This window comes from Microtus pennsylvanicus, chromosome 8 (genome assembly GCF_037038515.1).
Source record: "Microtus pennsylvanicus isolate mMicPen1 chromosome 8, mMicPen1.hap1, whole genome shotgun sequence".
Classification (NCBI taxonomy): Eukaryota; Metazoa; Chordata; class Mammalia; order Rodentia; family Cricetidae; genus Microtus; species Microtus pennsylvanicus.
The window spans coordinates 10,064,591-10,092,017 of NC_134586.1; the positions used below are offsets into that span (position 1 = coordinate 10,064,591).

At 40.3% G+C, this 27,427-nt stretch overlaps 2 protein-coding genes across 2 annotated transcripts in view; one reads left to right on the forward strand and one right to left on the reverse strand.

The window, feature by feature from the left end:
• Positions 1-6,443: 6,443 nt before the first annotated feature.
• On the reverse strand, positions 6,444-7,343 carry Capza3 (capping actin protein of muscle Z-line subunit alpha 3). The gene has a single exon (XM_075981916.1). The coding sequence runs from the start codon at positions 7,341-7,343 to the stop codon at positions 6,444-6,446; it is 900 nt and encodes a 299-aa protein (XP_075838031.1).
• A 996-nt stretch (positions 7,344-8,339) lies between these two features.
• The window catches only part of Plcz1 (phospholipase C zeta 1), a 55,822-nt gene continuing 36,734 nt past the window's right edge, over positions 8,340-27,427 (forward strand). The window contains exons 1-4 of the mRNA XM_075981917.1: positions 8,340-8,374; positions 9,610-9,733; positions 21,074-21,305; positions 26,231-26,432. Coding sequence (XP_075838032.1) covers positions 8,340-8,374; positions 9,610-9,733; positions 21,074-21,305; positions 26,231-26,432 — 593 coding nt within the window. The remainder of the gene's footprint in view (positions 8,375-9,609; positions 9,734-21,073; positions 21,306-26,230; positions 26,433-27,427) is intronic.

Below are 27,427 nucleotides of genomic sequence, written 5' to 3' on the forward strand. Positions count from 1 at the left end.
GAAATTATATTAATTACAGCACTGATTACTCAATAGCTTTGGTATCTTTCTAGTTAGCTCTTACATCTTAAATTAACCCATTTCTCTTATTCTGTGTATCACCATGAGACTGTGATTTATCAGGTAAGGCCCTGGTGTCTGTCTCCTTTGGCAGCTACAGGTTGTCTCTCTGATTCCACCTACTCTCTCTCTCTCTCCATCTCTGTTCTGATTTTCTGCCTGGCTTTACTTTGCTAAGCCATTGGTCCAAAGAGCTTTATTTATCAACCAATAAAAGTAACACATATATAGAAAGACATCCTACATTAAAGTCTCATAGATTTCTGCTCCATTTCTGATAAATGAAAGAGACTTTCTTCTTTCTTATGTATGCCTAGATTGAGGTGAACAAGTTCCATTCTTAATCAGAAATACATTTTGCTCTAATCTAGGGGTAGAGAAAGTATATTTGGAATGGTGATCAGTCCTGGCTTTGGGGAAAGATGCTGAAAACCCAGAGGTACCAGTGTGGTCCATAATGAGTAACAAATTTGCTCAGTTCTCAGCCCCTGGAAGGTTAGGGAATTTGAAATGTACCCTCTAGTCAGTTGGTGATACTGAGAGGTGTTTGATCAAGATTGTGAGTGACACCAGCAGGTAATCAGTAAAGGGTTATGAAAGTTAATTGAGAAGAGCTTCATAGAATAAGAAATGAAGGTAAGCCAATTAGAAAACTCATTACGTGGGGAGTAACGAAGTTTATTAGTGCATTGGCAAAGAAAAGAAACAAGAAAAAGCACTTGCAGAGATAGAAACACAAAAGCTAATGATTTTTAGGAAAGGGGAGAATAAACGTACCTATAGTTTTCACCTTGAGTGACTGACAAGACAATGCTTCCAAGAGAGTACTTGAAGGAGAGAGGTAGGGAGGGAGAGAGGAGAAAAGTTAGTAACCACATTTTCCTAGCTATGCTAATCACCTTATAGGGAAAATTTCCTTCAGGAAATATACTTGGTATTGATACTGCCCCAACTAACGAAATGCATTTCAAGGATTGTTTTAAATTATATTGATTGTTTTAAATTATATCATATTGTTTTAAATAATAAATTGATATTGGTTATCAAGACCTCTGTGGTTGTTTAGACCCTCTCTCCCTCCCTTCCTTTTGTGATTTTGTGAGATAGAAGTCATGTAGCCCAGGCTGGTCTCAAACTCATATAGTTGAAAATGGCCTTGAACACCTGGTCCCTTTGCTTCCAGCTCCCCAGAGCTAGGAATAGCTGTGTGCCATCATGCCCAGCTAAGCACTTTCCCAGTGTTACTGAGGGATTATAATTTTGTTAAAAGTATGTCTGCATAGCACTTGGAAATAGTCAGTGTGAGCATTGATGCCTTTGTGTCTTTTTAGTATGAAACTTTGGGTAATTTGTCTTGAGGGAAATAACCCAAATTGTTGGAAAATATATGCTCATTGTAGAACAACTCGTAGCAGGAGAAATCCTAAAAACTTAAATTATATATGAAGAAGGAAATGGCTGTCTTGTTATGGTACATTTATAGAATGAATACCATGTAAATAATTAAATTTATATGCTCAAAAATTTTGAATGATATGGGGCAATGTTTTTGATAAATGCATTATGTAAAAGATTATCAAATATACATTTTTGTTATGTATCCCTAATGTTGAGAACTCCACAAAGTTAGATGGAGAAAAATAGGTAAATTCCTTACATTTTAAGAACTTTTCATAATTTGTAAATGTGACAGATATCTAGAAATATCAACAGTATTTATATATTTAATAGTTTTTGTTTTTCTTTTAGAGACATGACATCTTTTAGGCCAGTCTCGACTTGAATTTATGATCCTCCTGTCTTAGCCTTGTGAACCCTGGGATTACAAGCACAGCTAGTGATATTATTGTCAAGGCTGAATGTTGAGTGTGTGATGAATGTTACTGATTGCCAACTTGACAAAGTCTAGGCTCAACAAGGAAAGAAGCCCTTGGCCTTACCAGTAAGGAAAAATCTAGGCTGGGTTAACCTCTGCGAATGCCCATGAGAGATTTGCATGACCGAGTTACTAGAAATGTGGAGGCACACCTTGAATGTGGGTGGTATCACTCTTTGGGAGTAGGTTCTGGATGGTGTGCAAAGGGAAAAATGAGCTAAGCACCAGGCCTCACTGCTCTCTGCTTTCTGACGGTCGATGAAGTGTGACCTTACTCCCACCACCAGCGGTTCCCTGCCAAGGTGGATCATACTCTCAAATCATTAGACAAAATAAACCCTCCATGCCCTTAACTTTTTTGTCAGGTATTTTATTTTATTGGTTTTTTTGAGACAGGGTTTCTCTGTGGTTTTGGAGCCTGTCCTGGCACTAGCTCTTGTAGACCAGGTTGGTCTCAAACTCACAAAGATCCACCTGCCTCTGCCTCCCGAGAGCTGGGATTAAAGGCGTGCTCCACCACCACCCAGCTGGTACTTTATTATAGTAGCAGGGAAAGCAATAATACAGATGGGGAGCTAAATGTTTCCATAATTTTCCCCAGAAACTCTGGGGATCATTCCTGTTCTGGAATGATCTAAAAAATCACTTACACCTGTGACCACAAACTGTTTCATGTTTTTGTTAAAAAGTTTATCTGATGGTTTCATTTTAGTTCAGGAGAGCCATTTTCTTCTCTGCTTTATTTTAGGACTTTGTTTTTCTTTTCTTTTTTTACACAAGAGATGAAATCCTGGCTTTGTTCCATATCCAGTGAGTAGTTGAAATGGCTTCCATTGGACAATACATTTTTGGAAAATGATTTCAAGTAAATAGAAATCAGGCATGCTATTTTAAGACACAGCACTATTCCTGAAGTGTGTTCCTACCTCGTAGCTTTTGTACCAGAGACAACACATCTGATGCTTGTTTTAAAATGTAAATATCCTAGGGGGAGTTGTAGTTCATTAATAGAGGGTAAGTGTTCTTAGGTTCAGTCTGGAGAGAGAGAGAGAGAGAGAGAGAGAGAGAGAGAGAGAGAGAGAGAGAGAGAGAGAGAGAGAGAGAGAGAGAGAGAATGTTTCAGAAAATAGGCCTCCCAAGAATTTGTATTTTTGAAGACATACCCGAAGAATTCACTAATAAAACTAAAGATCCAGGGTTGAGATTGCTTGGCAGGTAGGGTGCTTGCTGCGTAAGCATGAGATCCAGAGTTCTTATCCTCAACACCCAAGTAAAAGAGGCTGTCATGGTTACCCATCTGTAAGTCCTGTAAGGAGACAGGAGAATTGTGGAGATTCATTGGCCAGCCAGTCTAGCATGGTGGGCCTAAGGTTCAAGGAGAGACTCTCAGAAAATAAGATGATCTAAGATGACACCCAAGACAGATATGCAGCTTTCACAGGCATGTGTGCACACACCCCACCCCCACAAGCACGAGCACGCAAACACCATGTCCACACAAAAGTCAACAGATTAATAATAAGTAACCATTAGTTGTGGGGGGGAGATTTGATATTTAAAAATCCCTGCCCAGGCTCTTGTCTGCCTTATGTTTCTGGACAGAAGAGTAGAGCAGTTTTCAGTTGCATGAATTCAAGATCCAAAACACCTTTTCCCTATCAGATAATCAGGATTGGAGCATGAGGTCTATAGACTGCTTCCCAGTCATCCTTAGCGATTTCAGCTGGGCTTTCACTGAAAGGACAGTTGGCAGACTTAAGATCCCTGGGAAGCATGGACAGGGTGATGGCATTCAGGGTTGGGTTGAGCTGGACCTCTCTGTGTGCTGTGCTCACCCTGATAACTGCTCGGGAGAGCACACCTCTTCTGTGTGCAACCTTATTTTCTCATTGCTGTGACCAAATGTTCTGCAGAAACAACATAGTAGAGAAAGGGTTCATGGCTTCAGAGGGTTCCTTCTGTGGTTATGGGGCTGACTCTGTGTGGGCAGACATCATGATGGGTGCGGCAGCATGTGGGAGACAGAACTGCTCACCCATGTCAGTGTCAAGCAGAGAAGGACGTGGAGAGCAGCCATTTAAAAGCATGTCCCCAGTGACCTGCTCCTGCCAATCAGGCCCAGGCTCTAAACATTTCCAGAAACTCCCCCAAATAGTGACATTATCCAGAGACTAAGTAGTCAAAGCTAAAGATTTTGTTGTGGGAGGGGAGCATTTCATGTCCACATCATCACACGATCATCCAACAGGCCTCTCCAGAGAGTTGGTCCCACAGAGGATGGTCTGTAGTCATTTGTGCCAGCTACTTAAGCTAGTCTGAATGATGAAATGTAATTTCTGGGGGGGGGGGGAGGTGTCATGGCCTCATGGGGCCTCCAGGAGGTCCTGAGTCTGTAGCTTTTATGAGCAGGATGAATATCCTTATAAAATAGGATCTAGAAGGCATGCTCCTTCCAAGTTGTGCTGTATAACAAGGAGCATCATCCAGTGAGGAATCAGGCCTTCCCTAAGCATTAACTCAGCCTACATCTCGACCCTGAACAAGCCTCAGACTAGTGAGCACTGGTTTAGTCAGCTTCTCCTTTTATGATAATTATTTTGAATTTTATTTCATTTTGTGTGCATGGAGTTGGGGACAGGGGTTCCTGTGGAGGTTGGAGGTATTGATGCTTCCCAGCATGTGTGTCCTGGGGATGGAGCTCAGGTTCTGACATGGTAGCAGTTACCTTTCAGGCTAAGTAGCAGGCACCTTCATATGCCAAGCCATCTCACAGGCCCACACTTCACAGGCTTTTGCTGTAGCTGTCTGAACAGACTAGACTAAGATGTTACATGTCTTGATAATGTGAGAACTCGAAACCTTAGTTTTTTTTTTAAATATAAAATGGGGCTAATACTAGAACCAGACAGATATGAAATACTGTATGTAACACATTTAGTACAAAGCTTGCTATGAAGTATTAGGTTTATAGAGCCTGCTATTCTAAAAACCCAGAGATTTACTGCAATTCCGCATCTTCCTTAAGGGGATAGGGAGGGAGCAGGAAGGAAGTGGAAACAGCTTTACTAATACCCTTCATTTTTATTTTATGTGTCTGAGTGTTTTTCTTGTGTGTGTACGCAGTGTTGTGCACCATTGGTATACAGCACCCCAGAGTGTAGGTGGAGTTTTCTTGTCCCAGCATCCACCTGCTCCCAAATAACTGGCAGCTGCTTTCCAAATAACTGACTCGAGACTTAATATAAATTATAAATGCTTGTCCAATAGCTCAGGCTTATTTCTAACTAACTTTTTTTGCTTAACTAATTTATATTAATCTATGTGCTGCCCCGAGGCTTGCAGCTTTTGCTTCTGTCCCATTTTGTGTGTGTTTCTGACTCATTCTCCATTTGGCTTGCAACTCCTCTGACTCTGCCCTTTTTTATCCCGCATTCTCTGTTTCAGGCTGTCTCACCCAATTTCTCCCTGCCCAGCTATCGGCCAATCAGCTTTTTATTAAAAGTGAGAACAATACATATTTACAGTGTAAATACATATTCGCAGTGTATAGGGTTATTTCATAGCACCAGGAGAAACCTAAGACTGAAGTTACAGGCAATTGTGAGTCATCATGTGGATGCTGAGAATTGAATCCAGCTCCTATGGAAGAACAGCCAGTGCTCTTAACCATTTCTCTAGCCCCATAACTGAGAGATTTGAGGTTAGTTTATTTCAAAGGATATCCAAACCCAATGTTATTTATTAATGTCCACTCATTTCTCACTGTTCTCAGACTGAATGGAATAATGTGAAGTAGCATTTTCAGACTGAGGTGTGTGAGTAAACCTACTCAAGTCCAAAAAGAGGCTAAATTTACAAATATCTAGGCACATAGGCACACAGGTACACAACCACACACACAGAGACACACGGAGACACACAGAGAGAAACACACACAGATGAACAGAGATACAGATACACCAAGACACACAGAGACACAGACACATACAGGGAGAGACACACAGACACAGAGAGAGGGCGAGACACATACATACACACACAAACATCACCCCACAGACACACAAACAGATGCACACAGATACAGATACACAAAGACATACACACAGAGACACAGGCACACACACACACACAAACACCAGACACAAACACCCCCACAAGCATATGCAAAGATACACATAGACACACACACACACACACACACACACACAGGAATCACAGTCTTAAGCATGGCCGCCTTCACATTATCAAGTTACTTTAGGCTCTAATAAGAATTTCTTAATTTGTGACATGACCATTATTAACATTATGGAATGTATTTACCCCCTCCCCTATAATGCCATGTTGTGAATACTATCCCTATAAGATTTTTCTTATTCTTTCCCCTCTTTAGGATTGCATGCGACTCATGACAGGCTAATTACCAGTCCAAGAACCTCTCAGCTACATTCAAGTACCACTCCCCAAAAAACCAAACATTTAGCTTGAGACAATGGCCAAGAGCAAGCCTTTATATGATCCAGTTGCACAACACACTTCTGGAGTAAATGACATATCCTAACTTGGGGTACATCACCAGATTCAAGTCAGAGAGGATCCTCTGCCAATCAATCAAAGTGCGAGTCACTGGAAGATCCCTCCGGAGAATTTTTCTCAGGGCTTCATTTGACAGCTCTTGCAGTTCTTCTAAGACAGCAGCTTGAAACTTATTTTCTTGTTCTTCCACAAGCCTTGCAAAGCTGAGAGCCAACTGGGCTTGATTGACCACCTCCAGGCTTTCCTTCAGATCCTTGGAGATTTCAACATGAAGGTTGACACATCTGAAGTAGTGAGCTTGCACAAAAATCCGTCCAGTTACTTGGGTTAGAAATGGGTTTACCTGGAAGATCCATTTAGACTTCCAAATACCATTCCAACAATTTCCATTGTCATAGTTGTGGTCTTCGATGCAAGCAATTAAGAATTCCTTGCATTTGACTGTCTTTCTCAGCACATTGCAATTTCCATTTGGGTAGTGATCGTTTACGTAGAGTTTTAAGGCACACAGAACAACAGATCTCAGGTACTCAGTCTCATTCCGAATGATTCCGTGGCTTTGGATATCTCTCAGCTGATTCTGAAGCAGATCAAACCTGAAAGAAAGTTTGCTCTGATAATCAAAGAACCGGAAGTCACCCATCACATTGTGGTGAGACAGGAGCACTGGGTTGCCATCGATGCAGAGTGGCACGCAGTATTTTTGGCAGTGCTGATGGCCAGCGCACTCACCCTGATGGTGCATGAGCTTCTCATCGCGGATAAGCAGACAGAGATCATCAAAGGCGTTCACAAACTCCCCAGGAGGAGCCTGGATTAAGAGTCTGCGGATGACTTTTTCTTTCTCTTTCCTACTCAAGACACAGAGTGACATGTCTAGTTGCAGCAGAAGCAGAGCTTCTGAAACAAGTGGTGTTCACAGGGTGGGAAAGCGATCCATGGGACACCTTGCCCTTCGAGGTGTTAATCATTTAAGCTTAAGATCAGTATGTGTGAGCAAGAAGATGGGCACTCTGTCAAGCTCTGTGTCTCCTGGTGAAGTCACAGAGAAGCATGAAACTTCAAATGATGTCACAATGCATGCTCAGAACCGAAGAAGAAAATGATAGCCACCTGACACCGTGTCACCCAGCCCACCAGCTATACCAACTGTGAAGGTTTTAAGAACTTGCTTCCGGAAGAGTCTTCTTCGCAAGTGGTGTGTCTTTTTTTACATCCATGATATGTTGTGGGTGGTCTGGAGAAGTTGCCTGGGGTTTATAGTTGATGCTGGACAGTGTCTTGTCTCTTCAGCTGTCCCAGGGCACTGATTTCCCCTCAGGTCCTTAGCAGAGCTGCCCCACCCATCTGGGTGAACATTGTGATGAAAGGTTTGAGGGATTAGTAACAAACCAGGAGAAGTAAAATGAGATATGAGGGTTGAGAGATGACTCAGCCAGTAAAGCTGCTTATTACCAAGCTTGACAACCAGAGTTTGAACCCCACACCCACCCTGGTGGAAGGAGAGAAAAGAGTCCTGCAAGTTGTCCTCTGATCTCAACACATGCGTTATGGAAAGTGCACACACACACACACACACACACACACGTTAAAATAGAAACAAATGGAGTTTGTTGAAAATGCCAGTGGGATTGAAAGTTCTCAGAACATAAGAAGCCAGACATTTTATGCAGGGATCACATCTTTCATGTTTTATTTTCTCTTTGTTTTCCCCCTTTGTGTGTGTTCTCTGCCTTTTCCTTAGAAAAGCTGCAGCAGCGAGAACAGTTGATGACGATCACAGAGAGGAGGACCTACTTCTTAGATCAACTGACAACACCTTAGGCGGAGAGACCTCTATGGGAGGACACGTGACATAGATCATGAAAACATGGAAACGCGACATCATGAGTACGCAGAAGCAAAATATCCATCCAGATCTCTCTGACCCATTCCTGCTCTTGCTCTCCATTCTGCGTGTTCATGCGGCCGTCAGTCTTTTCAGAGTTCTGAATTCAAGCATCTACTATTTGAATATGAACTTTCTGCCTATTTCTACAGTTCAGAGCTTTTCTGGGTTTCCGTAGATTCTTGTATTATTGTTACTGCTATAAGAAAATGCACTATTTCATATTGAGTCAGAGTCATTAAGTTTGAGAGTTGTTAGTTTTAACAATTTAAAATTGAGCAGAAAATGGAGCAACTCTCACCTGGAGCTTCCATGACTATAGCTCACGCTATTACTTTGTTTTAATCTATTTTTTCAAGTTGGGGCATCCTAATTTTTGAACTTAATCTGCATATAGTAAGTAGACTTGATTATTCGACTTTCTCTTTTCAAATCAAATATAAATTTATTGTAGCTTCGTTTTGTAGTTTTGAGATGAGGTTTCCCGTAGTCCAGGGAGCCCAGGCTGATCTCCAATTGGCCACGTAGCCAAAGAGAACCTTGCATTTCTGATCCCTTTGCTCTCACCTTCAGGGTGTTGGAATTACAGGCATGCACCACCACATTTGGTTTATGTGGCACCGGGAATTAAACCCAGGGCCTCAAACATGATTAAGAGAACATACTAGTACCTCAACTGTGCCCCCAGACCACATTATGATGTTTGTCATCCTTTCTGAAGGTACTTGAACTGATTTTGAGGCAAGCTTGTGCCAGGGCATTTGACTAGTGTAGTAATTAAATTGGTCATAGTCACAATTGAGCACGCCAGCCTATGTTTAATAATGTCTTATGAACTTATTTAATGCTCTGTCTTCTATAAGACTAAGTGTCATTTTGCTCATCTTTCCAGATGAGGGTGGTCAGGTGGGTGGGAGAATGTTGGAGTCCAGGAGATTTCAGGATCAGACTTCCAGGCAAATAAGATGTAATGACTGTATAGTGAATTTTCCAAGTGCTAGCTTTATGTCTTGGGTTTTGTATGAAAAATACATTGTTCTGCATTTTCACTGGTATCTGTCTTTTTACATCTTTTATACCTGTACTGTATATTGGTAACAATATTATTTGGTTCTGAATATATTTATTTGCTACTGTCTGAGCACAGGACAGACAATTCATTAAAACTGAATACAGATTATTTCTTAAAGAGTTTTAAAGCCTCAGTAAGTGACTTACTTTGAGAATTTCCTTAACTTCCTCTGCTTCATACATGGTTTTTGTCCAAGATCCAGGAAGAATTTAGAGGTGGAAAAATCGGCGTTGAAAATACTCACAAGTTGCTTGAAAAATTTGATATTCGTTGCAACTTTGCTCACGTGAAACAAATTTTTAAGGTGAGATGATACCCTCTCCCTGTCTGCTCCAATCTAGGAGGGATTTGCTACAGTGTAAGTAGACATTAGTAGATATTTGGGTGCTTCTTTAGGAAATACACACGGGGCTGGAGAGATGGCTCACTGGCTAAATACACTTACTGTTCTCGTAGAGGACCTGTGTTCGGGTCCCAGCATGCACACGGTGTCTCACTCGAGTTCCACTCAGGTGCCTTTAAGTTTGTGGCACACATACACAACACTCAGGTACATAAATAAGTGTTTAAATATACATGTGGAAAATCAGTATCTTAGAAACAGAATACAGATATGGCTACTAAGTTTTGAAATGATACCAGGACATTGGCTTGAAATTTACTGAGTGCATAGAAATTGACACACCAGATCCAGGAAAAAGATCAACATTAGGACGACTGAACTAGGATTAAATATAAAAAGTGAATGGTAGTGGCTTTTTGCTTGATTGTTTTTTTGTTTTGTTTTGTTTTTTGTTTTTGACATAGAAGAAAAAAAGCTAGAAGGAACACAATACTAAAGATTGGCAAAAATGCTGCTTGTGGGAGTGTCTCTAATCTTATTTGGGAGCCTGAGGAAGGAAGATCAAGAGTTCAGTTTTTTAGTGAGTTTGGTCCTACTCTGAACTATATAAGATCTGCTTTAAGAAAAGAAAAAAAATAATAGACTATAATCACAGTAATTAATTAAATAGTTGGCAAATCCTTAGCAAGACAGAAAGAAAAAGAGAGAAGGCAGAAATGAGTAGATTTTTAAACACAAGAGGAGACATTACAACTGGCCCCACAGAAATAAAGAGCACCATGAGGGAACCACCACATAGCTGCAGATCGACTAGATTATAGAAAATGGAAAAATAACTAAATTCACACAGCCTACAAAATCTGAATCAAAAGGAATTAGAAAACTTGAATAGATCAACAGTAAGAAACAAAACAAGACCCCTAGTCATTAATAATGTGAAATAGTCAACAAAGAAAAGCCCAGCCAAATGACTTTGTAGGTGAAGATTTCAAAGGGATCAAGATGCATCCCTTTTTAACTGAAGAGGCAATGATTATAATGCTATTTTATAAATACAGAAAAATCATGGTATAGAAGCTGAACATGGATATCACAAGACATGTTTGATGAACACCAATTCAAAATTTCTCAGCAAAATATTAGCAAGCCAAATTTAATAACCCTCAAGAAGGAGTCTATGCCATGACCAGATGGGATTTTCTGCTTACATGCAAGGATGGTTCAATATACAGAATCTACTCTCATTAACAAAATGAAGGATAAAATAAAATTACCTGATTGCCTTATAAAAATGAACACCTTTTTCCAATCTAAAAATAACTCTTAGAGCTGGAGTGATAATTTAGTATGAAAGGCACTTGACCTGAGGACCCGATTTTGGATCTTTAACACTCTTGCAAAAATCCAGAAATGGTAGTACAAGCTTGAAATCTCAGCACTGGGGATGTAGGGACAGAAAGATCCCTGAGGCTACCCGACTAGACAGTCAGTGAGCTCCCATTTTCATGACGAGTTCCTATCTAAAAACAATGTGGAGAAGTGACTAAGAAAGACACCTATTTCTGAACTTTGCCTACAAGCACACATGTGTATATGGGTACCCACATGTGTACCTACATACTCACATCCATATGACCATGTACACATCCATGCACACACACAGTTGTCAAGGAAAGAAATGATCTCAAGACAGCAAAGTTCATATATGGAAAACCAACATACACAGTGATAAAAACAGAAAACCAGAAACAAAAGACACAAAAATGAAACCAAAACAAAAATCTAAACAAACAAAGAAGAAAGCTCTCAAGCTGATTTTCCTTTGTGAGCTGGAACAAACAAAGGTTCCCATCTCAACTCTTCTACTTTAAAACTCTAAGAGTAAGACATGCCAGCCACGGAAGCTAGTTAAGACAAAGAAAGCATGTTTAAGTTGGAATGGCAGAAGTAAAATGGTCTCTAGTCGTCACAGATGATCTTATGTGGAAAAAACATGAAGGACTCTGTCAAAAAAAATCTATCAGCATAAATAAATTCAGCAAATTGGCAAGACACAGCATCGGGACAGCATCAGGTGCAAAAATCATTGCCTTTCTACTCACCAGCAGTGAATCAAGCCAGAATAAAGCAAGAAAACAGTTTCATTTCTATTAATATCAAAATGAATAATGTACCTAAGAATTAATTTATCTCAGGAGATAAAACACTTGTTCAAGACTATGAAACACGAACAAAAGAAAATTTAAAATATAGAAATAAATTGAAACATTTTATGTTGATGTGTTCATTTTGACAAAGGCAATCTACAGATTCAGGGCAGTTTCTGTCTCTCTCCCCAGCTCCAAATAGTGAGAAAAAAAAGCTTACAATTCTAATTGGACTAAAGAAGACCTTCCTTGTATAACCAACATATCTTGAGAAAGACCAAAGCTGTAGCATAGGTGTGCAAGAAAATGAAACAAGAGGGAGATCCCTGAGATAAACTGTTCTTACACTGTCTGTGGTCTTCGGGGGAGATGCTAAGCACACTCAGTGGCTTAGGAGAGTCTCCTCAATGAGCAGCAGAGAGAAGACTGGATATCCATATGCAAAATCTTAGACCGGACTCTCAGGCTGCACACCAAGTCCATCAGGAACACATCAAAGATGTAAATGTCAGACTCCAAACTAGAGAACTCCTGGAAGACACTCTAGGGCAAAATCCGCTTGACATCAGTCTTTATACTGGTTACTCGAACAAAAAACAGGGAAAGGAGGAGGAGGGAAATGGGTTGAGGGGAGGAGGCAGAAATCCTTAATAAATAAATAAATTAATTAATTAAAAAAATACAGGGAATGAAGACAAAGAAGAAGATGAAAATACACTCAGTTAATGGCTTTGGCATAACAAAGGGAGTGGAAAACCAAGAAAGCAACCTTCAGAGTGAGAGGAAGTAGGTGTGGACTACATGTTTGATAAGGGGTTAATATCTAAAACACAGTTACAAAATGCAGTAGAGGACAAAGGTAGTGACACTTAAAAATAAACAAAAGGGGCATATGGACATTATTGTAAAAATATGCAAATAGTCAACAGGTATCCGAAAAGTGCCTAACCCCACTAGCCATGTGGAAGTGCAGAGCAAACCACGGGAGACACCACCCACAGCTGGTAGAATGGAATGCGCATGTGTGACAGCAAGAGCTTGTACAGACATGGAGAAAAAGACATCCTGCACATTCTTCATGGGCAGGCAAATCATTGCAGCCATTGGAAAGATATCATGGAGAGGACCCCCAAAACTGAAACAGAACCACTGTGTGACACACCTCCATTCCCGAGAAGACCGTAGACAAACTCCAGTGTTTGTCCTGAATGCCCATGCTTACTGCAGTGTATCTTTATAGACAAGACATTGGAAGCAGCTGAAGTGTTCACCAATGTAATAATGGGTAAAGAAAACATGGCATATCCAATAATGTGGGGTGATTCTCCCCAGGGAAACAAAGGCTTCTTCTCACTCACAATAACATGAATAAACCCCGAAGAGGAATTAGGTGCGAGAAGTGGGACAAAGGGATATCAAATATTTTATGATAGCACAGATGTGAGGGATCTGAGATAAATTCCCAGGAGGAAAGGACAGAGCGGTGGTTGGGAGGGACCAATGCGGTAGGCAGCTGGCTAGTATTAGTCAAAGGGTACAGACAGCGTCAGTCTACAATGGGAAAAGATCCTTGAGGTGTACTTACGGAAGAGTGCCTGTAGCATGGGGAATTGAATTGTAGTCATAGAATTTTGTGAGTAGATTTTATGTTGACTGTTCTTATTACTCTCTTTCTCTGTCTGCCTGTCTGTCTATCTCTCAGGCACACCCATAGAATAAGAACACCTTTGAATGGGATGGACATATATATGGTGTTCAGCATACTCTTTAAGTTGATATTTTAAACGTGTCAATTTTTTAAAATGGTCACATTTATGTGTGTGTGTGCAAGCAAATATGTGTGCACACATGTGCCACAGTGTGCATGTAGAGATCACAACAGAGCCTTAAGGGTCAGTTTTGTTCTACTATAGGGGTCTGGGGGTTGAACTTAGGTTGTGAGACTTGGTGACAAGCTCCTTTACCTGCTCAGCCACCTCACTGGCTCTAAGTATAGGAAAGTAAAACTTTCCTTTGTCATTTATGGCCCAGAACGAAAATTTAAACAATGAGTAACCTGAAGAAATATTCTTAGTTCACTTATTCCAAGGGAGAAATTCTACTGAGATTTTGTTTAAAGAACTAGCAAGAAGGATTCAACTTGATTTCATCAGTCAGCAGCAGGGGCAGAGGGGATGATCCTGAATAGAACAAGACCAAGCTTCAGTTGAACTTTGTCCCAAAAGCTGACATTTATTTATTTGAGAATTATGCAAAAAAGAAAAACAAAAGCTGGCTTGGCTAATTTAGATAGATAGGGTTACTGAACTTCCAGACACTATTTTGTTTTGAAGATTCATGTCTAAATCCACATCTGAGGAATATAAAAAGTTTTCCCCACACAAGACTTACACACATAAAATTTTCTAGCTAATAGATCTCCTAAGAGGGGGAAAAATCATGATTTTCCCCGTTTAACGGACTTCACATACAATACACGTGGAGGAAGCACTGTGTTAAAACATCAAATGTGTGCTGATGTAAACGCTATCCGTACATCCTTACATTGCTTTGGAATCTCTTCCAGACACAGATGATCTGAACCAGGACTGGGTAAAGCACGTGCTACATCCAATGCACTTTATAGAATGTTTAGCAGTTGTCAAAGTATGGAAATGGGTCTCTGGAAAATTTTATTGCTCAGACATGGGCAGGTCTACATGTTTATTTTGTTAGGCAAAATATTTTTGGTGTGACTATGACAACAATGTTCACAAAAATTAGAGCACAGGGAACCAGTGGAGATGTCTCATTGGGTGAAGGCACTTACTGTCAAGTCTGTTGACTTGAGATCTCCTCCTGAAACCCTCATGGTGGGAGGCGAGAACTGACACCTGCAAGTGTCGTCTGACCTCACGTGCTGTGATACATACCCCCCCACATAAATATATGAATGCAACTAGAGACAGAATATGCTTGCTTTTATTGGTTAATTAATAAAGCTGCTTTGGCCAGTGGCTTAGCAGAATAGAACAAGGTGGGAATTTCAAGCAAATAGAGGAGGAAAGAAGGCAGAGTCAGGAGGAAGCCATGAGGCCGCTGGAGGAGACAGATACCAGAACTTTGCCCGGTAAGACACAGCCACATGGTAATACATAGATTAAATGGGTTAATTTAAGATAAAAGAACTATCTTGAAAGACACTTAGGCTATTGGCCAAACAGTATTGCAAATAATATAGTTTCAGTGTGATTATTTTGGGTCTGAGCAGCAGAAATGGACAAGCAGCCTCTGCCAACAGAAACTGCTTAGAATACATTTTAAAAACCTTTAAAAAACGATCCCATGACCTTGAGAACTTTAGAAACATTAGTGATGACTGTGGTAAACTCACTGTGAAAGCAATTCTAGGCCTTCTGCTTCTTCATCGTGTTAGGCTAAATTGCTAGTCAAAGGCTGATTGAATAAAAAGATAAGGGATGTGTACTGGCTGAGTGAATTTTTTGTATGTCTTTAATCAGCTTGAGCATTCAAGTCTTTTAGGCATATGCATGTATGTATATACATTGTATACATGCATACGTGTATCCATGTTTGCATGTGGGGGCATCTATGGAGCAGTCAGAGGTTGACATTGAGCATCTTCTTGATTATTCATCTATTTATTTACCAAGGCTTCATCCCCCACTGAACCCGAGCTTGCAGATTCTACGAAGTTAACTCATCAGCCTGTCTCAGCTTCCTGAGGATTGGGATTACAAGTAGGCTGTCATGCCATCCCAGGTTGCTTGGTGGGTCCTGGCCCTTGGAGTCCCTGTTCTCATACTTTCACGGAAAATGCTTTGTTTATTGAGCCATATATCCAGTCCAGAGCATCCAACTCTCCTTGAAATCTAATTATTAAGTTTTCCTTTCTCCATATACTTTCTGTTGAATTCAGTCTAATGAAACAAAGATGACTTGGGTGACTAAAATATGACAATGTCTCCAAGTATAGAGATTTTAGGCTTAGCTACTATTTTTGCAAACCAAAACTTTCTTAAACAAATTTCCTTGTCTCTGAAATGGGGATATTAATTCCATCAGATTGTTCTAGTCATAAATAAAATATTATTTATGAATATACCTTGTACATGAACAAAAATGGCCTTACTAAGCAGTGAATAAGGTTGCATTAGGAATAACTTAAAATACATTGATTTCCTAAGGAGCTGATATAGATTATGGCATAAATTTACTTTCTTACAAAGTGACTTCTTTATTATAAATTTTGGTAAAAAAATATAAGTGTATGGTTTTGGCAATATATCTGAAGTACTTTCTACAGGTTGAATTATTGGGAAATGGCTTGAACAGCAACCCATTAAACTTTTTTTTAATTATGCCTTTACAAAAAGATTTATTGCTTTGTCTTGTAATGGTCTTTAATTTATAGCATTATAATATTTTATAAGCAATATTACAGGTGACTTCAATACATGTACCTAGTCTTGGATCATACCTTTGCTCACCAGTCAAGTATGTAATTGTATGCTTTTGAGTTTCAAGAATTTGTTCCTACAGGACATAGGTCTCCTCTAGGTAGTTACCAAGGACTGATGAATACATCGCTCTCTTAGAAAGTCTGAGCAGTGGGGGAAGGAGGGAGGCAGGTTCTCTCAGGAGAGAAACGAATACTGAACTTCCTCTGAGCAGACTGTGATGAATGTCCCCGAGAACATGGACCGTGGGAGGAAAATGACTCCGTAAAGTGTGCGGGTAGCATTGTTTAAAGAGAAAAGAAGGAGTGAGAAGCCCTGTATACAGAATGCACAGCAGGAAAGTTTATCAATGACATTGTAACCAAATGTGGCTGGAGAAGGATGCCTGGAGGGACTTGGGAAGAAAAGTGAAAAGTGGCTTAGGACCAGAAAACGGAAAGTGGCTTTGTTTTTTCTTTCCCTCCTGTCCATTTATCTCTCCCCCTTTCTTTCCTTTCCTCCAGTTCTTCTTCTTCTTCTTCTTCTTCTTCTTCTTCTTCTTCTTCTTCTTCTTCTTCTTCTTCTTCTTCTTCTTCTTCTTCTTCTTCTTCTTCTTCTTTTTCTCCTTCGGTTTTTTGAGACATGGTTTCTCTGTGTAACAGCACTGGCTCTCCTGGAACTCGCTCTGTAGACCAGGCTGGTATTGAACTCACAGAGATCCACCTGCCTCTGCCTCCCGAGGAGTGCTGGGATTAAAGGCATGCACCACCACCACCTGGCTTCCTCTTTCTTTCCAAACTTTCATTTCCTTCTTCCCTTCTCTCCTGTTCTAATTTTCAACAGTTTCATGTGGTTCACAGAAGCCTCAGACTCTTTGTGCAGCTGAAGATGACCTTGAACTCTTGATCTGCTAAGATTATAGGCATGAGTAAGCACACCTGACTTGATAGTGGAGTTCTGAAAGGGTAGACCTCAGAATTTAAATTTCCTTATGTAGACAATGGATATTCATAAAGTTTTTGGCTAGAAAAATGTCAAGCATTTCTTGATAAATAATATAGTCACAGTATAGAATTGACTAGAAGTTAGGAGCCGGATAGAGATAGCCCACTCCTCCACCATCTCCATCCGCAAGCCACAACCACTTTCATCCTGCCCGGCTGACTTGCTAATTCTGCCTTCTGACCTTGCTGTTCCTTTGCACACATTCTCTTCTGCTGCATTCTCTAGTAGACAACAGAAGAATCCTTTATATCCCTTCACTTGTTATTTGATCCATTGTAACAAGGTTTATAGGCACTTCTGTATGAGAACTTTATGTGTGAGTTGCTCAATCTGCCAGTTAGCTGCTCAAGATTTTATTTTTCCCCTCTTTGTAACGAGTCTGTCTGGTGATAGACGGCCTATGGGACGGCTCATTGGATAAGGGAGCTTGCTGCTGAGACTGATAGTCTAATCTCAGAACCCACGAGGTGGAGGATAAGAGCCCACTCTTGAAGATTGTCTTTTGATTTCCACGTGCATGCAGAGGCGTATATGTACCCAGATGCACACACAAATAAATGTACTAAAATATTTTTAATTCAGAGAAATTCTTGGTATATGTAAAACTTTTACATGAACGATGATTCTGAATACCCTCAGTGAAGTACTCTTTATTTTTTTATTTTTTATTTTTTTTTTTGCTTTTTCGAGACAGGGTTTCTCTGTGGCTTTGGAGCCTGTCCTGGAACTAGCTCTGTAGACCAGGCTGGTCTCGAACTCACAGAGATCCACCTGCCTCTGCCTCCCGAGTGCTGGGATTAAAGGTGTGCGCCACCATCGCCCGGCTGGAAGTACTCTTTAAAATAACAAGAATGTAAGAAACAAATTCATTGACTGAGGCAAATCTAGAAGATGGATGCCTAATGCAACCTGGGGAAGAGATATGGAACATAGCAATGATTTCTACAGTGTTGCACAGATTAGCTAGCAGGTTAATAAGACAAATGACGGCATCACACACTAGGAGAACAGCTTCTACCACATAGGGGCTGGCATAGTGCCTATGCTGTGTAAACAGTGACCAACTCAGGACACCGGCTGTGTGAGGCACAAGGATGACAAAGCAGAGGCTGCCACTGCCGTCTTCAGGGACCGATGACAACACATAACTATACATGTCGGGTGTCTTGAAGACAAGGGAAACAGAGATCATTTAGAAGATGGGTGAAATGACCAGATTTTCATTTTAGGGGGTTTTTCTGTGCATATGCATGATTAATTTGTGCAATGGAATGTGTTCGTTCAACTCAAGTCTGTATGATTTCAGGATTAGTCTTGTACATTGACAGGACTGGAGACAGTTTTTATGCAGCTTTTAACACAGCACTATCCAAAGTGCTAGCTGTTCTGTGCCTCAGCATCAGGCTTAAACCTTTTTGCTCATGTCTTTTGTTTTTCCCTAATTGTTGCTAAGAAACCGCTTCTTCTTTCATTTCCCCCGATTATGAGAGCTGCCCCTCAGTCAATGGTATAATCCTAATTATCTTTTGGAGCTTTTATTTTTGATTTTTTTGGTTAATTTGTGGCCCACCATTATCTTTTGATCAATTGAAACAATTATGTGGATTTGTGAGGTTTTGTTTGGTTTTTCTTCCGGCTTTTTATTGTACCAAAAGGCAGCTTTCATTTATTCCGAAAACACACACTTAAAAAAGTCAGCAGAGAACTTTCAAGATGAGCATGTTTGTGTTTTGGTTGAATGTAACAAAACTTGTGTTTACTCAGCAGGTAACGCACATTCTATTTCATGTTGCTATGCAGGAGGTTTGATTTATATAATCCAGCGTAACAAAAACTTTTCTCAGTTACAGGCCCACTTTGAATTTTACTGATTTTCAATTAAGATTTTTAATGAATAATTGATTGGGATGGAGTAACAACAAAATTATTTTAATTCTACAATAGCCACTGTTTAAGAACCTCACATTCCAGAACTTAGAACCGATATTGGTGTTCTGGTAGTTTACTCAGTGACAAAACGTGTAATTTTGAGCTTGTTTAATTTTAAGGTGCGCTTCTTGTTTCCAGTACTTTTGAGACCCAGGGTCTAAGCACAGATAGTGGTTCTGCTCCAAAGCTTGTCCCCTCTCCTTCCCCCTCGCCAGGGTAGCTGGACCCTGCCTCTCCAAGCTGCTATTTGAGTGGGGCAGCACTGCTCTCTGAACTGACAGGATGCTCTTCGTGTTTGAGTCCCAGCTCAGATGGCTTCTTCGACCCTTTTGTGGCAAATTCTCTGATAATCACCCCTGAACTCTTCCCAGTGAGATGAAGAGGTGATTTCCAGTGTGCCTGTCTCCTGTTGTACCCCAGGGGTTCTACGATGCTGTGCACTTCACAGGAGAAGCTTCAAAAGATGAGACACAGCTTGCCTAAAGAACATGAGGGAACAGACATAGCTAATATGTGGCAAGTACCCCCTATTCAGTTCCACCATCTGGGGTGTATTACCCATTCCCACAGCAGGCTGATGGCATAGGTAGGACTGTCTTTTCCTCTTTCTCAGATAAAAATGAGAGGCTCAGAGACTTTAATTCCTGTCTCCAAACTACCACCACCCTCTGGGGGTTGAAAGACAATGTCATTTCTGTAAACATTTTACCTCAACCCGTTGGCCCGCCAAGCTGGGGCTTCCTTGTATCCAGGTGTTTACACTGTGATGAGAGAGTCAGTATGCTTTCTAAGCCCTCTTCAGAATCGTAACTCCTCAGGTGAATTTTCTGTGGCCCAGTGGATCTCTGTTTGATTGCAGCATGATACTTCTGTTACTGTGATTACAATCTCTGCAAAGTTGTCCTTCTGAATTCTTTCATTCTTTCACCGATGACTGTTTTTCATCATGTATTCACCATTTCCTACTTGAATTGCATTTTCTGCCATTTTACATGTCTTCGAACAGCCAATAAATAACTACCCCACTTCTATTTTTAAAATTTCTAATTACTATTTTCAGGCAGAATCTCAAGTCACCTAGCTTGGCCTTGAACTTGCTCTATAGCAGGGGTTGACCTTGAATTTCTGACCCTCCTGCTCTCACAGGCCAGACCAGATTGGTGTGGTCCTGGGAATCAAATTCGTAGCCTCATAGATGGTCTGTAAACACCCTCAAGCTGAGCTGAATCCCTAACTGAGTTTTTTGCTTTTCCTGTTTTGGTCAGGCATTTTTATGATTCAGGACCTCCTGGTGCTTTTGTTACTTTTAAAACCTGAGCCCAACCTATGTCCTTGAACCAAATCTTATATCTGTTGAGACTTCTTTTCAAGGTGCTTCTTAATGACCGCAGCCTCTAACAGTCTACCATGATCTTGACTGTATCTGACATTTATGGTCCAGACTATGAATTGGTAGCGCACGAACATGATCTGGCCTGGCCTGGCCTTAAAAAGGAATTTAAGGGGAATGGAGTACACAAAGGAAATACATAATTGAAAAACATCTTGAAATTCTTATCTGCCCCTGCACTCAGTTCTTCTTCCTCTGACTCGACCAGCTACTAACCTTTTCCTGACTTTGGCATCACTCCCCACAGGGTGATGCATTTTATCTTCAATTAGGATCCAACATGCTTTAAGTTTTATGGATTAGCATACGATATATGAATATGTGTATGTTTACTTTGTATCTTTGATTTTTTTTTCCACCATGAGCCCACCAGTCCCTTTTTTTTTAGTAGGAAAATGACAGACAGAAACAAGGGAAAATCACCATAGAAGAATTTAGAGCCATTTATCGGAGTATTACCCACAGAGAAGAAATTATTGAGATTTTCAACACGTATTCTGAAAACCGGAAGATTCTTTCAGAAAACAATCTGACTGAGTTTTTAACCCAAGAGCAGTATGAACTGGAGATAAATCACTCTGCTTCAACAGAGATCATCAAAAAGTATGAGCCTATTGATGAAAGTAAGTTCTGTTTCCAGTTAAAACCTAATGGCATATTCATACATAAAGTGCTCTTGTAAATTATGATCATCAAATTAAAATATTGGGGGTGGATGAGCTTCTAGAAAGTAGAAATTTTGTCTTTGTATTTCATAGGAGGTATACATATATATTTTTCTTAAGCTATAATGTACAACAATGATACCCATCCCCACTCTGTTGACTAGATTCCCTTCTGAAGTGTTTGGCTCCATTACTGTTAAAGCAAGACAACAGCTCTATTACTTGTGCCTATAAAGAAAAGTGTCTTGAAGGGACAGTAAGGTGGCTCAGCTGTTAAAGATACATGCTGCCAAGCCTGATGGCCTGTGCTTGATGTCAGAACCTACGCAGTGGAAGGAGAGAATGAACTTCTGCAAGGTGGTCTTGAACTTCCATATTTGTACCATGACATGAGTGCACACACGCATACACATGTGCACATACATGCACACACACATACTCTAAAGTAATATGCACACAGAAACACACATATTTTAAAGGTGTCTTAATCTTGTGGATACGATGATATCTTTTGGATAAGATGATATCTTGTGGATATTTTGTTTTATTTAAACAAAACAATTATAGGCAGCCTGCCATTTTATTGTGCTCTTTGAGTATGCTTAAGAAGAAACTCTGGGCATGTGAAATTGGTCTGTGAGAATTAAATAATAGAAGATGTACAAAATCATGGCCTCCCTTTTCATCAACTCTGTTGTATACAGACATTCTGGCTTTCCTTCACTGCACCTCACCCCAGAGATGATCAGCTTATAACAAGAAAAGGCTGACGTTGGGCCATGTTTTTAGAGGTCTCAGCCCATGACTGTCCCTGTTGCTTCACACTTGTGGCACGGCAATGTGTCACAAAGAGAGTGTGTGTCAGAGGAATGGGTGTGTGTGGCAGTGTGCTTACTACATATCAGTTTGACATAGAAATGCCCTTTAGGGCTGAGCAATGCCACAATCTCTCAGTCTTTGCATTTTGACCTGTTGAGGGTCCCTGTGTAAACTGGATCTTATTTCAAGGAGAATGTTTCCTGATGAGGGTGCTTAGAAGTTGAGTTGCAAGGGGAAGGTAATGGGTAAATCACAGAGTACCTTGGAGGCCAGAATTAGGGCTGGAGCTGCAGGACGGCATCATGCATATTGAGAAGACCATGTACGCTTTGCTGACATGATGAAGTGTAGGGCTAGTCACAGCTTGGCTCGAACACTGTTGACCTTTGTTGGCTTTGCAAAAACATAAAGAGCTTGCACCAGTAGGTAAAGCAGCTAACAGCTGTGTTGCCAACACTAGCTGGAAAGTTCAGCTGACCTTTTCTTCCTTTAATAGCAAGCTCTCCCTAAGGATGCTGTGAGGTGATGGATGGTCTGGCTAAAGCTCTTTATGGAGCTGTTGTTCGGAAACAGTCATTTGCAGATGAGCTCTTTCAGAAGCATTGACTTAGTGACTTAGTGTCATAAAAACCGTCTCACTGGCATGCTTATCTCTGGGTGGCAAATTAAATACACGAAAGGATAGTGATCGACACTGTCACCATGGAGTTGTGTCTTCATTTTCACGTCTTTAAAGCCAATGTTATGTATGCTCTTATCGTCCTCAAGTGATGCTGAGCTCCCTGATCTCATCTCATGTCAGCCTGTCATGTGTCTCAAAATCCTTGAGATCAATTGTCATCACAATCTGATAGCTTTAGAAAGTATTTGCAAAATATCTAATTGGTGTGTGTGTGTGTGTGTGTGTGTGTGAGAGAGAGAGAGAGAGAGAGAGAGAGAGAGAGAGAGAGAGAGAGAGGAGAGAGCATGTGTGAAGCTTTCAGTGTTGGTTTTCTCCTTTTATGATGGGCTCCAGGTACAGAACCCAAGCTTGCCCATCAAGTAATTTGCCTACTAAGCTATTTTGTGAACTCTCCATCTTGTGGTTTTAAGTAACACAAAGTGATTTTGTTTTCTGTTTCTTACCGCGTGTGTATGTGTTCATGTGTGCGAGGTTGATTTTGGGTGTCTTCCTCAATTGCTTTGGTAGGGTCTCTCCCACAATCTTTTTTTTTTTTAATTTGCCTGGGCTGTGACCACCATGCCCCAGGCATCCTCAAGTCTTTGTCTCTACAGTGCTGGGACTAAAGACATGTCTTTTATTTCTAACATGAATGTTGGAGTTTGAACTCAGGTCTTGATGCTTGAACAGCAAACACTTTACCAACTGAGCCATCTCCTTAGTCCCATATTTTCTATTCTATTATTAAATACATTTATTTAATTATTCAGTAGCTCAAAAGGATTACAAGCCAAATTCCATGAATAAATTAATACAAACTGTTATTGTTATGGTGCATGATGCTTTTGTTCTGAAGCATCCCCCTATTCTTGAATTTATATGGCTTTGAAGCAGTTTATATGTCTACAAAATTTTATGTGTTTTCTTCTAGATTTTTATATTTTGGCTAAAATAGGAGCAGTAGGATTTTTTTGTTTGCTTTTCTTTTAGGGACAATGTTTTGAAGCTGTCTTTTGACTTCCATTCTGTCGTTCACTTTGCCTGACTTATATCACTATGTGTTCTTAAGATACACATTTTTAATGGCCGCTTGGCAATGTTCAAAGTTTGAGCTTCCATTTTCTTCCTTCCCACTATTTGTTCTGCTTTGGTAAACAGTGCTAATGCTGGCATGTGAGCACACCATTCTTTTTGTCTAAATTTTGTCATCTTCAGAACTAATTCCTAGAAATTCACTTGGTTTCTAAGACCAAGAAGCCCCAGGCTTGTGCACACTTGATAAGTGTTTCAAATTATGGTATTTGAGAAAATTGTTCAGCACTTCTATGTCCATGATGCTCCTAGAACACAAGTAAAATAATGTCTGCATGCTAAATCTGGGGAAAGACCTTTCCAGGTTGCCTTTATCAACACACTCAGAAATCTTTACAAGGCTGGGTAAATTCCATTGCAGAGTTCACAGTCCTCAGAGTCAATTAGAGAATGTGAAAGAGAGTACAACCTTGGATACAATTAAAATCTATCTTGTTTATTAAAAAAAAAGTAAAAGGAGTAGTCAAAGTGAATGACCCAGGCTCTAAGACAAGGCGTAGGCTCTGAAGTGTAAGCCCATTCTCTAAGGTGAATAACCCAGGCTCTAACGTGAACGACCTAGGCTCTAAAGTGAATAACTCAGGCTCTAAAGTGAACGGCCTAGGCTCTAAAGTGAATGGCCCAGGCTCTAATGTGAATGACCTAGGCTCTAAAGTGAATAACTCAGGCTCTAAAGTGACCGGCCTAGGCTCTAAAGTGAATGGCCCAGGCTCTAATGTGAACGACCTAGGCTCTAAAGTGAATAACTCAGGCTCTAAAGTGACCGGCCTAGGCTCTAAAGTGAATGGCCCAGGCTCTAAGGAGAAAGGCCCAGGCTCTAAGGAGAAAGGCCCAGGCTCTGAGGAGAAAGGCCCAACTCTCATCTAAAGTAGATCTATATTGCCACTTCCCTTTGGAGCTGAACAGAAATCAACAGACACTCTAGCAATGGGCATTTGTAGAACTAAAACCTCTACATGGGGTAGCTCATCTGCTAGCTACTTAACAGCCTAACCAGCATCCTCCAGATCACATGACAAGCAAATCCATTCAATGCCTGACTTTCTGGATCAAGAGTCCAGGCTTATGATTTCAGTGCACATTACAGTGAGGAAAAAGTTGAGAGATAATTAGCTATAGGTGGTTGCAGTCTGGTTCTGCACAGAGCAGAAATGCATGTCCACACACCAGGACATGGACTAGTGGTTTACAGAAGAACTTTTTGGGACAGCTCCTCATGGGAAATCACACGCTCATGAAGGACGGAAAGCATGAGCGAAGCCTTGCTCATTGCACAGTAGAATTCCATAGGAAGCAGTGAAATGACCATGTGTTACTATAACCACAAGAATAAACCTCCCAACGAAAGTAAACAAGCATGCAAACAAAACAGTCAGACAGACAACCATGTACTGGCCTGGACAGAAGGCTCAGCGGTTTAAAGCAGTTGCTGCTCTAGCAGAGGACAGGCATTAGGTTCCAGCACCCACACTGCCTTTAACTCCAGTTACAGAGGACCTCACTCCCTCTTTTGGCATCCACAGGCACCTACATATATGTAGGCACACACACACACACACGAATAAAAAAGCATATACTCATGTACACAGACACACTCTTAGACACATGCATATACACATAAATTAAAATTTTAAAAATCTTAGAGACAATGCAAAATAACAAAAAGTACACCGTGTGAATCCATCCATACAAAGTCCAAGAAAGAAAGCTAACTTTTTATGTCTCCATGCATTGAGTTGGGCAGTGACTGGAGAGTTAATGGGAGTTGTTTCTGGGTATCACAATGGTCTGCTTTTGAACAGCTATCCAAACACAGAAGTTCATTAATCTATAACAGACGTACTTGCATATATTTACAAGATCAAGGGGAAATCAAAGGTAATAATATAATACATGCTTGGCTATTGATATGGTAACACTAAAGGAACTAGAAAAATTTGTTCCTCAAGGCTGAAGAGATGGTTCAGCGGTTAAGAGCACCTACTGCTCTTCCAGAGGACCTGAGTTTGATTCCCAGCACCTACATATTAGCTCACAACCATCTGTAACTACAGTTCCAAGGGATCCAGTGCCCTCTTCTGCCTCTGCAGGCATCTGCATATATGAGGTGTCTATACAATCAAAGCCACATAGTATAGATACATAGTATAGATAAAAAGAATTTATTTCCCAAGAAAGATTTAGAAATAGATTAATATTAATTTTAAATATCTATTTTATAAATGCGCTCTGCCATTAGATTTATAAATGAGCTATAAAAGTTGTAAGTTATTAATGGTATATCTATATCTTTTTTTACTTATTTTTATAGTGAAGAATGAAGGACAGATGTCATTTGAAGGTTTTGCAAGATACATATTTTCACCAGAATGCCTGCTATTTAAAGACAAGTGTAAAACAGTGTACCAAGATATGAATCAGCCATTAAAAGATTATTTTATTTCATCTTCTCACAACACGTATTTGGTATCTGATCAATTACTGGGACCAAGTGACATTTGGGGATATGTAAGGTACTTATTTTGATTCTTTCAAAAAGTTTATTGTCATTTTTAATGAAGTTTTTGTGTGTTTGTGTATGGTTCTGTGCCTATGAGTGTCTGCAAAGGCTAAACGGGAATGCTGGCTCTCCAAGGAGCTGGAGTGAGCCACCAGAGGTAAGTAAACTCAGGTACCCTGTGTAATGGAGAAAATGAATTCAGAGAGATTGTAATAATATATACAGCTTTAATGGGGAAATAGACTTACAGAACCACCGGTTCCCGCGGAGAACAGTGAAGCAGAATGGAGAGCAGCAGGCTCACTCGCTAGATTTATATGTAAACATTAGCCCGAGGCAAACACGCCCCCTAATGGGCTGGGCTTATCCCTACATTTCCCGCTTTTGTCTAAATAAGACAGAACTATACCAAATACAACTATATAAAATAATAACAAATAATAAATATAACAAACAATATTGAGAACAAAAGTTTTGCTAAACATTTTATCTCAAGGAGTCTAAATAATGTAGAGAGTAACTACAATTATATAATCTTTAACTCCGTCAAAGATCTGAGAAGGGAATAAATATTATTTAACAAACAAGAGATATCCAAAATGTGCAGCAAATGACAGAGACAACTGACTACCTGGGCAATCATCCAAAGTCTCGTTTGTAATGTTGAGTCAACCAACTTTGGCTAAGGCCTAACATAACTGAAGGCAAGGAACTTTTTTAGAATTATCCTACCCTGTCTTGGCAAGATAAGACAATCCTGTTTGATATCTTTGTCAGTAGCTGAGGTATGGGCTTTTCTTAACCCAAAGGCCAGTTCTGTCAAGAAGACAAGCTCCCATTGGAGTGTCTTTGGTGCTCAACGTTCTCTTGGGAGTAGAGTGGCATTGCCAGGAGTAATTGTGTCTCGTTGGCACAGAATTTTAGGTTAGATTCAAGGCCATTTTCTATAGCTCTTTGAAGAGGCTGAAGATTATACTATCTATATTAAATATAATCTCTATGTATCTA

Excerpts from the sequence above, each read along its gene's own strand:
- Capza3 (XM_075981916.1), bottom strand. The coding sequence starts at position 7,343 with ATGTCACTCTGTGTCTTGAGTAGGAAAGAGAAAGAAAAAGTCATCCGC.